General features: G+C 44.4%; 1 protein-coding gene across 3 annotated transcripts in view; it reads right to left on the bottom strand.

Annotated features, from left to right (window-relative positions):
* Positions 1 to 2,295: 2,295 nt before the first annotated feature.
* The window catches only part of IFT43 (intraflagellar transport 43), a 43,136-nt gene continuing 32,184 nt past the window's right edge, over positions 2,296 to 13,247 (bottom strand). For all 3 annotated transcript variants that reach the window (XM_014249738.2, XM_005520246.2, XM_014249739.2), the window contains 4 exons: positions 5,194 to 5,266; positions 3,744 to 3,819; positions 3,313 to 3,375; positions 2,296 to 2,540 (listed from right to left, as the gene is read on the bottom strand). In XM_014249738.2, coding sequence (XP_014105213.2) covers positions 2,430 to 2,540; positions 3,313 to 3,375; positions 3,744 to 3,819; positions 5,194 to 5,266 — 323 coding nt within the window. In that variant the 3' untranslated portion in view covers positions 2,296 to 2,429. The remainder of the gene's footprint in view (positions 2,541 to 3,312; positions 3,376 to 3,743; positions 3,820 to 5,193; positions 5,267 to 13,247) is intronic.

Below are 13,247 nucleotides of genomic sequence, written 5' to 3'. Positions count from 1 at the left end.
GGCACTGTTTGAAAACTGCTTCCTCTTCTTATCCCACCTGAGGCTCAACCAGAGCAATTGTTTTGCAGTCTACAAGAAAAAATTACACCTGCCATTTCCTCTCCTGCGTGCTCTTTCCACAGGACTTATCAGGAATGTGGGTTCCTGAGGCAGCTTTGTCACAGCCAATACACACTAGTGCATCACCACGAGCCTGGGCATGAAAGAGCAGCTCATTTTTCCTCTTTATTAAGGACAGTAATATGCGTGTGACAGCACCAGGACTTGTGAAAGAAGAAGCAACAGGTCTTATTCATCTTCCCAACCCTGCAACAAAAGCACAACTGTGGAAGAAAGGTGGGTGGGAACAGCTTACTGGAGAAGGGCCAGGAGCCCGACACCCGCCTCCCCTCCTCCAGCTGTGCAAGGAATTGAAGAGACATGGAAACAAGTCTCAGTCTATTAAGTTTATTGAAAGAAATTAAAGAGACAACTTGATCCCTATGCACATAAATACTGAAGCAAGGAGAAAATATCTGACAGCATGGCTGTGGAAAGGTGAAAGTAAGCAGGCTCAAGAAACAAAAAAACTCAAAAACTGAGTCTAGAAATAAAGCCGATTTTAAACCATAAGGGCAATCATCTATTAAAAAGTAATCAGGAAAGAGTTTTAGATATATTGCCTGCCTTTCTAAAAGACAGGAAACTCTCAGCCCCATCTCACTAGACTCTACCATGGCCTATATTATAACAGGTCAGACTAAATGATCAAAGACACCTCTTCCTGCCATAAAATAGAAGAGGCTGACATTTTTTTCAAGCCCTTCTCTCCAGCTCTGCTCAGGTGTTTGCTGGGTAAGGAAGGTCCCAGACTGGGCACAGGCCTGGCCCACACACACCTGCTTCACATCCCAGAGTATCCTTTGCCCAGGGTCCCTAGGTGAGGCAGGTAGCCAAAAGCACCCATTTTTTTCCCCTCTCAGACTGGCTGGTCTGATTTATCAAACCTATTTTAGTTTGTTGAATTTAATTTTTTTCCTGGGATGTACAAAGCATTCTAAATTCTCTTTGGCCAGGAATCATAAGTGTCACAGAAAAGTAGATGCTAGCTGAGCTGAGAAGTTTTTCTGCTCCTACCAAAACAGGTTTCTCTGCACAAAGACTTTCAGATCTTCCATACAATGGCCTCCCAAGCTTATGCCTCACTTAGTTTTCTAGTTATAGGAGAGATATCTTGGTTGTAAGAAACTTTGTGTTTCCTTAAGACAGATTAGCCTCCCATTATTTTTGTGGCTCCAGATTGGGGCCCAACTCCTTCTTTTTTGTTGGTAAAGTTGTTTGGCATGTCATCTCTCCCCTGAAATTCTGCAGAGTACCAAATTCACAGTGAGCTATTTGACCTGTCCTGTTGTCACAGAAGTGGGAATGCAGTGCTCTGTTAGATCAACCAAACAAGCAAAGAAAAGCAGCACAGCAAACTTCCTCCCAGCACCTGCACTCCCCAGAAGTATATAGTAAGATTCTCCAACTTTGGCTTTAAAGGACATTGGTTTAGAAGTAATGTTACTGTTTTCTTCAAATAATGACTATGGGTCTACAGGGATAAGGTATTAACAGCTAAATGAGTTTTTGTTTAGATGACAATAAGAGTGAGTTACTTGGTTCCAAGGAGACACCCACCAGGGAGTTACCTGTTCTAAGTTACCTGTATTGTTTGAGAGCATCAGGCTCCATTCTTCCACACACATGGAATAAACATTTTCCTTGCAAAGTACCTATGCCTGAAGTGATCCCCATTCAGGCTGTGGTTTCATGTGATTGCAAAAGTTAAGTGAGGTCATGCCTGGTCAGAATTTAGCTGGGAAACCTCAAGGTATAAAGAGGGGCTGTAAGAAGTGTCAGTTTAATAGGTGATGCTGCTTCCTCAGTCAATACGGAAGTAATGTTTCAAGAGAGAGGTTAAACTAACAAGGAAAAGCTGGAGGCTGCTGGATGAAATGTCAATCAGATATCCTGACAACCTGAGGTGCCTGTTGTGAGGAAGATGGTAACCTGGATGTCCTATGAAAACAAGTCATATCAGCCTAAGCTTCTCTGATAGCCATCAGTGCAAACCACACTCCATTGTACGATGGTCCACTCCAGAGAGGCTGCGCTTCCATAGAGAAAAGATCGACCACTGCAGTTATCTGTAGAGGTGCTATTGAGATGGAATGACTCTTTATAAGTAAATATTTTATTGTGTTAGAGAATTCTTAATTTCTTTAAAGAACAAAAATTCTTATTAAAAAATAACCAAAACTTCTCCCAAGACAATTTTTCTATGAAGCAAGGTCCTATTTATTTTCATGTCTGAAATAAATTCTCAAATACAAACAAGTGAATAGAAAATTAAAGTGATTAACTATTTACAGGAGATTTATGTATGAGGCATCTGATATGTCAGAGCTCTATGGGAGACTGAGGTGGTCCTCCCTCTCTGACTGTCCCAGGTCCCACTCAGTCATTAGTTCTGATGACACCTCTGTGAAGAGATGGTCCCAATCCCAGCTGACATCATCCTACCAAGAAGAAAAAAGATAAACATGCTGAAATGTTACTGGTGTCACCCAAAGTTCTCTGAACAATGCCAAAGAGAGAAACCAAAAGGCAACTGCCCTAACCAGGGAAGCCTCCGATTCAGCTAGCTAGAGCAAGAATACTAGCCAGAATGAAATTTGAATATCTGCTACAATTTTAAAAAGTGGACAAAATTATTCATGCTCTAAAATTCCAAAAAGGATATATTTGTTGATGCTTGTTAATATCAGATACTCCCAGGCAAGGCACAGAAAGGAGCCCTTCCGCTCTTCAGCACTTCTGCTGAAGCATGTGCAATTCAAAGCTGCAGAAATCCTTTGTTGCAAGTCCTGAGCTCATGCCTACCCAGTTGTATTGAGGTTGTTCTGTCCTGCTTTAAAAAGCCCCTGCCCAAACCCAAAATGTTTCCTGCCTTTGTCCCTCTGTACTTTTCTGTAGAACCACCTGTAGCTCATGGTGGCTACCAGAGGACAAAGCACTGTTTCTGCAGGGATCTCTGACAGTACTAGGCCTTTCACATTTTCCTGATCAGCTCCATACTGAAGGGGGCCAATCATAGTGATGCCATAAACTCACACCAAGAAAGTACTACCTATCTTAAAAATCACCTGCTGGGGAAATCAAACCTCCAACAGATTGGACAAGCTCCTCCTCACATCACTTCTCCACCCCACTGACAAGGTTTCCTTTCCTAGTACAGTCTGAGACACACAAGAAGCTTTTACCTTGTTGGTGTTTCCATAAAACACTCACCTCTCGTAGTTCATGCTCTGGAGACAAAACTTTGGTGAGGAGCTTCAGGTCTACCTCCCCATCCTATGAACATAGAGAGTCACAGTCTTACAGACACTGAGAAAACACCATCATTCCACCAGACACTGAGAAAACACCATCATTCCACCAGACACATTTGTTAGACATTGCCACATTTGCCTCATAAGGGTCACTTTGTTCAGGACAACAGCAAGAACTCATCTGAGCAACAGATACCATACCCACATTATTTACAGACACAAACAAGTACAAAAGCCATGCTGCAGAGAGGAACAGACTTACACAGAGACTGCAAGTTCTTTGGATGATAAGGCTGTGTGTTTTGTGCAGCTGAGTATCACTGTGAAGGATGACATGAGCCCAGAAGGAGAGGGATTCACATTAGCCAGCCCATAGAAATATCCGCTTACCAGAGTCTGGAAGGCAGCATATTTCATTAGATCTTTGTCCAGGTCATGGTAGGTCAGCACTCGGTTCACCTGCACACTGCAGCCAGAAAGGGTCAGAGAACAAGGCTGTGTCAGTGTGGAAGCACATGTGAGGAGAAGGGTGGCATGAACAGTAGTCTGGTGACATCTTGAGTGTCCACATCCCCCATGCAGACTCTTGGGATGGATGTACCAGACAGAAGCACAGCTCAGTCAGCAAATGAACAGTCATTGACAAATCTATGTACCAGGTTGTGCACATGCATAAAGATAGGATGTGGAACAAGCACGGACTAACTGAGAAACCAGCATGCCAGAAGAAGCCATACACTAGTTGCAAGGGCTAGAAAGAAAAGAAGGCCATAGTAAGCATTCAAACAGCTCCAGTGTCTTAGCAAAGGAGCCTCTGTGAGCAACAGCATACAAGATACAGAATAGTAGGGATTTTGGGCTTCTCATGTCTGATCTGCATCACAGCTATTAAATATGGCTTCCTAAAATGTAGCCTTCAAAAGGTGATACACTGTTGTATCACACCTGCCTTCACAGGTGATCCAACACTATAGAAAAGACCTTAATTAATTGAATTTGACTGTGTTTGTCCATAAAAATCACTTGTCTTTTCTACTGCAAGAAAACTACAAATACAGGAGGACCAGAAAAAAAGAGAGAGAAAAAGAAATTAATTCTAGTGAGAGACACAGTAATTTTAAATTTATTACTATAAACTGTCAATTATTTTTGTTTACAGCCACAGAATTACAATAACTACTCCACACTTGTGAGAGAGGCATCTGTGGCCAGGAGTAAGATGTCCCACCCCTCCAAACAAGGATCAACAAAAATCCTAGTCTGTGACCTTGGCAATAGGCCCAATAGAGGAAGGAAGACTTTCCTGGTATGTTTAAGACAAAACTCCAAAAACTTCCATTTCTTAAAACTTTCTGGTCTCTCTTGAGCTGACTCCAAGGCTACTGTGATAGCACCTTCAAGCAACAGGATTGTACTTTGCAAATTAACTACACACTTGAGTAAGAAGGATATCCTATGGAGGGCACAGCAGCCTACGACCATCAAAATTAAAGTGTGTGAGATAATGCATGTGTATTGGAGACATTTGTGGTTATGCAGGCAACCTTAAATCAAGAAATTCCCTACTTTTGAGAGCTTGATTTTGCAACATCAAATACATTATTCTAATGTCAGTTTTTTAAAGAGAGGGAGAATATGCAGTAATTGCTTTCTCTGTGTAATAAGAAACAAGAATTTTGCACTGTTCAGCTTGGAGCACTACTGTCACAAAATACCACACCAAATCCTGCTGAACAGCACTGCTGCTGACATCCAAAGAGCATGAGTAAGATGGGTTTAATTTCACTAGCCAGTTTGCACTGCTGATGAGAGCCTCAAGAGCACCTGGCAGTGCTCTTACCTGGGGGGAGCTGCCACTTGCATGGCCAGATCTTCCTCCTGGACATCCTCCAAGTCAGGGATCACAGGAATGTCTGCAACAAGAGAAAGCAGCAGCAGTAAACGGAGAGTTGTGCTCTCCTCTCACTGAAGACAAAGGTTCCCTTGCTTCACAGATATGAAGCATCCTATTTCTTATTAGAGGAAAACGCAAAAGAGCAATTTAGCAATAATTAAAAATATACTGTTTAATATTAAAACAAGGCAATAAAACTTTGAAGTCTGAGGTCACAAGAAATCTTGCAAGAGGAACAGATTAATCCAGGTAGGGCTCTATAGGCCATGGATTATGCATCTGAACACAACCTTGAATCCAAAAGAAGCCACTTGTACTAAACCTTGCTGCCTACATTGCCATCATGAACTGGCAAGAATTTGCTTGTTATGTGTTATTTATTCAGACACCAGTCACCTGGACTCTGTTAAAAATGAATGAACATGAGGCAGAAACTGAGAGAATTCACATACAATTACATGTTGAAGGATCTGCTGTCGGGGTCTCAGGCTGTGCAGAGGCCCACGTCTTTCCTCAGGAAGGAAGTGCTGGTTGTCTAGCAGATACAAACACTAGGGAACAAGTCTAGTTGTATTGTCACAAATCTTTTCATGATTTCCAGTGTCATCCTCGAATCGCTGAAGGTCACTGGGTATTCCCAGCACAAGGACAATGGCTATTCCAACTTAGAGTGCTAGAAATAAAAGAATTGAGGATAGGAGGATGAACTGAGTATGCTTTGCATCCTGCTAAAGAAGCAAGGCCCTCTAAGCATTGCACAGTCTATCATTTTACAAAGCACTGCAAAAAGTTAGTGCAAAAAAAGAAGAAAGAGAAGGCAAAGTAACTGCAGGCGCAAAGCAAGAACAGAGTACACCAATACAGAGCTCCTTTAAAGACTCAAGGCCACAAAGGCTCTCTAGAGACCCAAGCCCTCAAACCACAGAGAAGCTGGTTTGGTTCAGGGAAAATATTTCACTTGCCCAGTGTGCAGGCAGAGCTGGCCCCTTCAGCACTGGAATGAGCAGCCTGCTCCCAGCTCTGCCAGCAGCACAGCAACGCTACTGCTGGATGGCAGCAGGCAGCTGAGCCTGGCTTTGCCCCGTTTTGCAGCCCAGGCTGAGATGAATATTCAGGAGCTGGAGAGACATTCCCACCTATGGTGCCGAGAGCTCTGGGCAGGGTCTTCCCGAGAAGCCTCTAGTCCGGCCGCCTGTCAGAGCTGCGCAGATTCTCAGCTGCCCTCCCCTGCTGCATGTCCGCCGTGTGCCCCGCTCGCTGGCCAGGAGGCAGCCCTGGCCCAGCTGCAGCAGGGCACGGGTCAGCCGGGCCCTGGCGCGGTGGCCAGCCGGAACTGGCCACACAGTGGGATTTCTCACTAATTGGTTGCCTGGCGGAAGGCTGAGGAGGACAGGGGCTGTCATGAGTGTGGCCACAGCAAGAGGAGTGACAGCTTGGCCGGCCTCAGCAGAGCTGTGCCTTCTAGCTCCCCAGCCACCCAAGGAGCAGGTGCCTGCAGAGGTTCTCCAACGGCAGCAAAGTTCCCAAAGACATTTAAAGGGAAACTGCAGCAAAAGCCCCATGGCTGTCCCTAAGACAGAGGAGGCAAGCACAAGGAATGTCTGACCTGTGCATCACTGGGCATTTGGGGCAAATCTCCCCAGCTCTGCTTGTGAGGATAATACCTGGTAGAAGCTGCTATCCCAGTGGCTCTTCCCTGCAGAGGCTCCCAAGCTCTTGGTAAAGCTTGTAGCAAAATGCATTTTTGGGACAAAAGCATCTCCAGGGACAGACAGACTGACATGTGGAGGCAGTTGGTAAAGCCTGCTCAGGGATAACGTGGGAGAAAGTTCCTGTATATAAGCAACAAGGACCGGGGAGGGAACAGACTGGTGCGACTGGTCCAAGGCAGGGAATGAAGCTCTGTGCAGAGGTGCCCTGTTAAGTCCAGAAAATGAGCATGGGAATGAGAAACCATTTAACCTCTCCTGAACTAATTTATCCTTTTATGGTGAGACTATGAATATTTCTCAGCAAACACAAGTAAATTAAAAACTACCTGGGAACAGAGCTATCTTCACCCACAGAGCAGGAAGTCAGATCCTTATCCACTTTTGACAGAAGAAACGTAAAAGGTGTTTGCAGGAAACTGAATTTCTTCACTCAGTGCTCATTTTGGCAGCTATTTCAGGAGTCTACTCTTCCCAGTTCTCTTTCATTTTTGTTGATCTCTTTTTACACTAGAAAAAGTTGTAAACTTAAGGCCCTGATCAGTGATGTCCCTTCCATTTTGCAGGTTCATATAGACTTCTTGGTTCTCTAGTGCTGACTTTATCTCATTGCCATTGAATTCCATGGAGAGATTTCTAAACCCCTTGCAGAGCATGACCTCTACTCTGTATTAGCAAAATTCAGGCGATCACTTAGAAATTCTTTCCAAAAGAAATTCAAGGCTCCAATATTTTATAGACACTTTGAAAATATTTCAGACAGAAGAGCTGGAAAAGCTCTGGAGGCCCCTGCCAGCCCCTCCAACAAAGGCCAGTGCACGCTTGTTCTTACTGCTAAGTGCAGATGCTTTGCCCATTTCTAGGCAGAAGCAATGCCCTTCAGGACTGTGAGACTGAAGGTAACAGTACAGAAATGTCTCAAATTTTAAGAAAATATCAGGTCCCTGGGGTAACTGCTATCAGGGGCAAATAATTCCTGAAATATTTGGGTCTTTATTTCACTTGTTACTCATAATTACTTCTTCCCTCTGCCAATTCCCATGGTGCCACTTCTACACAATCCCTCTCCCTTCTCTCTGTACAGTTTGCAAAGTGTCTCAGTTCTTACTTATCACCATGGACCCAACATTACCCCCACTCATTCTCCAGACACTTAATTGTTTTTGTTGCTCTTCCTGAGACTCACATATTTTTTTCCTATAAGCTCTGGTAAGACAGCTAAATTGTGGCACAGTGTCAGCTGCAGGAGGAATAGCATAGCACAGGCTAGAAGCAGAAGAGTATACATATGCTCTACTTTTTATATTCCCACTAGCTGCAGGGAGGCTTTACATATAACATTAGTACATGCAGAAATGTTCACAGGACCATGTCCTCCCAATCTTGCATTGCATCTTTTTCCAACAACAAAGTTGCATGACAAACCCCACTCTGTGTGCTTTGCTCTGTGACCCACGTTTTTCCTCTCCTGTTCAGTGTGGGGGGGTTTCAGATAATTTTCCATAAACCTGTCCTGGTGCTGAACCTTGACACCTACTTTACTGGCCAAGCTCTTATGCCCATGTAGGCAAACCTCAGAAATGACTGCAAAAAAGGACACACCTTCACAGATACCAGGTCACTGCAATGTAGTGAACAATGAAGTGGACAAATGGCCTGTGCAAAGATGAGTGAACATCAAATGCTAGATGACAAATGTGAACTCCCCTCCACCTCCCAGATGGTTATGAACAAGTGAAAAAAGAATGAAATCAAAATGAGCACACTCCTATGGAAGTTATGGTCAAGCAGGAGATACCAGTACCAAATGTTGGCTAACTGGGGAGTTAAGTCACTGCACAAAACTGACCATCCCAGAACATCTAAGTCCCAGCATATAAATAAGAATAATATTTTATTTCAACAGCTGAACTTAGCTAGGTCTTACACAAAAATAACTTTATGACTAAGTTATGGCAAGGCACCAATGACACAAGACAGAAGTGTGTGAATGGGAGGAGGAGATAGAGGGGAAAGAGTGAAGGCAGACAGACAATAAGCAAGGAACAGCAGCTTTTCAAGTCATACAGAAAGGAGGGCTTTATGTGCTCATAATGAAGTACATGTACAACCATCACCTTTTTTACCTCTTAGCAAATATCTTACTGACAGGCAAAGAAGACAACCACAGAAAGCAATAAGCAGAAGATAGGAAAACCTGTATCAATCTAATACCCAGCTGCTCCTGAAAGTTGGCAAACTGCACCTCCCCTCCCAAGCAGGGCTGATTTTTGCTTTAGTAGCAACACCTGCAGACTGGGTCTCTCAAAATCCTGTAAACTCCCAGTAAGATCTGTCCTTTCCCCAAAGAACTAAGTTCTCTGCTAGATACAAGATGGCACATTAAAAGGGATGGACAGAACCTCTTCCAGGTCAGGCAATAAATGACTGGCAAAGCTGCATCTAGAAACCATGTTCCAGTTCAGGCCTGCAGTTAGTCAGAGTGTGGTTGCTGCTTACTCCCTAAGCTGCTTTAAGAGTACCCTGAGCCCCCATCCTGGCACCCACAAACAAAGACTCCATCTCACTGATCCACTTTCCCCAGCTGGGTCAGTATAGCCAGTTCAGAATGGACACTCTTGTGGTGGGTACTGTGCTGCCCTCCCTGTGCACACACCAGCATATCCAGAGAACACAAAGAGGGTAGTGGCTTCTGGAGCTGGCAATCTCCTACCATCAAGCAGGTATAAAAATGAAACTAACTTTATTTTATGTTGCTTGCTCATAAAATGTAAAACTGAAATAATTACAATATCTCTACTCCCGCAAAACTTTGTTTTACTGAATGCTGTTACCTTCTGCATCACGTTTGGGGAATTTTAAACAGGCAAATGGAAGGTCTGATTGAAGATGAAGTTAAGTGAAAGAAATTGGTCTCATTTAGCACATGACAGGATTCATCTGTGTTCCCAAGTCCACTGAGGTAGCATCATGGGCGTTTCATATTCATGAGCTGCTGCGACACTGTGTCCCCTCATTTACAAAGCACCGTGTTCAGCAAATTCTGTCCCTGTGGACACTCTGTGCATTTCATGGTCTTGTCAGAGAGACATCAAACACTTCAGTAACCAAATACCAGAAAATGGCTTTAATTAGCACATCTCAATGCAATAAATAATTTTTCTCTCTAAGTGGAAAAATGGAGAATTAAAAAAAAAAAAAAGGAAGTAAAAAAGTGGAAAGCAACAGGCAAAAAAAAATCTTCAAAAAACCATAAAGAACAAGGGACAAAGCTTCTGCTGAACACACAAACAAGCTTGAAGCCTCTTGGAAGCTTTCTCAGGAGAGCAGCAGGCAAATGGAGAGAATAAAGAACACTTCTTTGGATGCTTGGACATTAATTTCATAGGGATATCTTTCCCTGACTGAAATTGCCCTACTAGTAGGCCAACATGGAGTAGCGTACCTGCCTGATCAACCAGCAGGGAGATAAAAACAGTAGAGTGAAAAGCAGACAGTACCACAGCTACCAGGGCACTGTCTCAAAAGCTGAGATAAGCAGAAGATAACATGAGTGTCCCATGAACCTCTTCTGAGAATGGTAACAGCACAACAGTCAAGCTAATGGGAAAAGTCACCCTGTGAGCAGGTGCCAGAGGAGTCACAGGATCTAGGGAAGGTCATACAGCAGATTCAGTACTGACCCTACAGCCTTGCATTGAAAGATTATACATTTGCCTTGCATAATATTGCATCTCAGCTAGATGGATGACTGGCTGGGGGGTCAGGTGGTCCGGGAAATATTCTATTTGCTTCAGTAGTGTAGTGCTTTCACAGACTGCTTGGTGTGGCATGGCTTCTTCTGCATCTGACAGCTTGCAGGGGACAGGCATAAGGCCTTTCTGCTGCTTCCCAAGGCTATTGCTGATACAAAGGCTCTGCCCAGTTTCAGTCATTTAAAATGTGAGGCAAAGCACAGAACAGCCCTGTCAGATGAGTCTCTGGGCTCAGTGGAGGGCTTCACAAACAGTAGTGCATGGCTTGCACTTATGCAAGAAGTGGGAGCAGACCCTGATGGTATTAAAGGTGAGGAATCTCTTAATGCAAAGGTTTGTTCATCGGCAGAAGACAGGAGAGACTGGAGACCAGGCCCAGGACCTGAAGTCCACCATGCTCCTGAGGTTATCAGCATTTAGAGTGGTAACACAGCTCCCAGTCTTACCAACAGCCCCCTGACAGAGCGCTACGCCTGCCCTCCTTTCCAGTAACATGTGTTTTCCTCTTTTCAAAGGCTGTTCCCTGCTCCTTTGCAGTATTCCCCTGCTAAAACATACTCAGAAGGTAGTGGGGCATCAGATGAGAAGGTATGAAGTGTCCTGAGAGGGTCTCGTGAACTCAGAAACACAAAACCCTCTTCAACAATGCTGGAGATAAGGGACTTTTCATTAGAGCATTACTGGGGCAGGGAAAGCCGCTTCTCAGGATGCTCCTGCAGAAGTATGTACAGGAGCAGGCGTGCCTGATTCTATTTCATCCTCTTCATGCTACACTGGAAAAGCAAGACAAACTACATTTCTTTTATGCTAAATCCTTAGGTTTTTTATTTTTTCTTATATATATTTATTAAAAAATGCCTCTTTGATCGGCAGCACCCATGACACCTCCACATCCAGCAACTCCTCAGAAGCCTCCCTCCCTCCACACAAGGCCACTGCTGCTGACAGCCAGCCAGGTTTGATCAGAACCACTCAGAATCGGATTTTCATAAGACAGATGAGGAATCTTACTGCTGCTCTCTCTCATATCAGATGAGAAACTGAGGAGGAGGGGGGACGGGTCCTGAGGGAACGACACTACAATCAAGGGCTACGCGGTTCTCTCTCTGTCCCTCCACTGCTGCAATTTTCAAAGGAGTTTGCCTCAGGCAGTTTTAAATGATGGTGTCTCAATTCTGTAATCATCTTTCAAGAGCTTTTTCTTAAAGGGTATTTTAGGTAAACCTAATCCGTCAACTACATTTATGGACTTAGCAATCACAGACCCAATATGACTGTGTATCAACCACATCATAGAATTTAGCAACAGAAGATGCTTCCCCAGACCGTCATTTTCAGCCCTCAACAAGCTCTGTGGGCTCCCTTGTAATTAAGAAGCCCCCTGCCCCTTGGCCAGTGGTCTGCTGCTTCAAATAGAACTTCAGACAATCTCTGGGGACATACTCTCTGCACTCCCCTGCCCACTGTGGCTCTCAAGAGAGAGCTTTCCTCCAGCACCAGAGGCTCTAGATCACAATGCCAGGAGTTATTGGAGGAGTTCAAACTGGCCTGGACCAACAGTTCAGTGGCAACCATCAGGCTGGGCTGAGTCTGCCCTTCAGTGACCTCACACAGAGAATCAGAGTAGTGCATTGGGTGGGCGAACAGCAAAGGAGAGAGATGTGGTGTGCTGACAGAGCCACACATGAAGTCACAGTGCAGAGTCCGAGAGACCCAACAACCATTGACACTCTCTGCCCCAAAACCTTCTGTTCAGCCCATTCACGTGTCTTTCACTTTGTCTCCATTTCACTGATGCTCAGAACTTTTCATCCATTTAGCTCTCCTCAAATCACTTCAACATTGCCTTCTGAGCCTATGAAGTACCCACTGGCCATATCCCTGACTGTTCCTGCAAATTCTGCCCTCTTACCCTCATGCTCAGCCACTGCAGCTTTCCTTGCAGCTCATGGCCTCTGGAATCCACCAGCACTTGGTGTGCTCTGTAGAAACAGCTCACCAGAGAAGCAACTGGCAAAATTGATAAGGAATGATAGAGCTAACAATAACCCTCTCTATGCTCTATTCTCAGCTCTGTTTGGAGCAATATCATCATTGGTGTATATCTGCATGCAGCCAAGAAGTGTTGGATATTTTATAGCTGTGAATTACAGATCTCCCACCTGGCAGATATCACTACCCAAAAGGATTTGGGACCAAGGCACCTGCACACTTCCCCTCTGTTGTTCAAAGTCTGGACTCTCATCCTGTTCAAATGCAAAGGAGCTGCTGGCACATGCCAGAAGGGTAAGAAGTCCTTCTAGATGTTTGACATTGTATAGAGAGGTCTAATCATCAGCTCTGCTTCCTTGAAGAGGCTTCCCAGCAGGCAGGAAGGGGTTTTGCCTTGAGGGCACAGATCTAGTGACTGTCTCCTGGCAGCTTTCCTCACCTGCAGGTCAGGTTCCAGTTGTCTATGTAGCATAGTCAGACTTTCATTTCAATCAGCTGTCTCATTCATACACACTATCTGCTTTAAAATAACAAGCTGTTGTTA

Source organism: Pseudopodoces humilis, chromosome 7 (assembly GCF_049639895.1).
Source record: "Pseudopodoces humilis isolate 2021_Gansu_Grassland_sample_001 chromosome 7, ASM4963989v1, whole genome shotgun sequence".
Classification (NCBI taxonomy): Eukaryota; Metazoa; Chordata; class Aves; order Passeriformes; family Paridae; genus Pseudopodoces; species Pseudopodoces humilis.
Note: the sequence above shows the minus strand (reverse complement) of the source record. Positions and strands in the feature narration are given on the sequence as shown.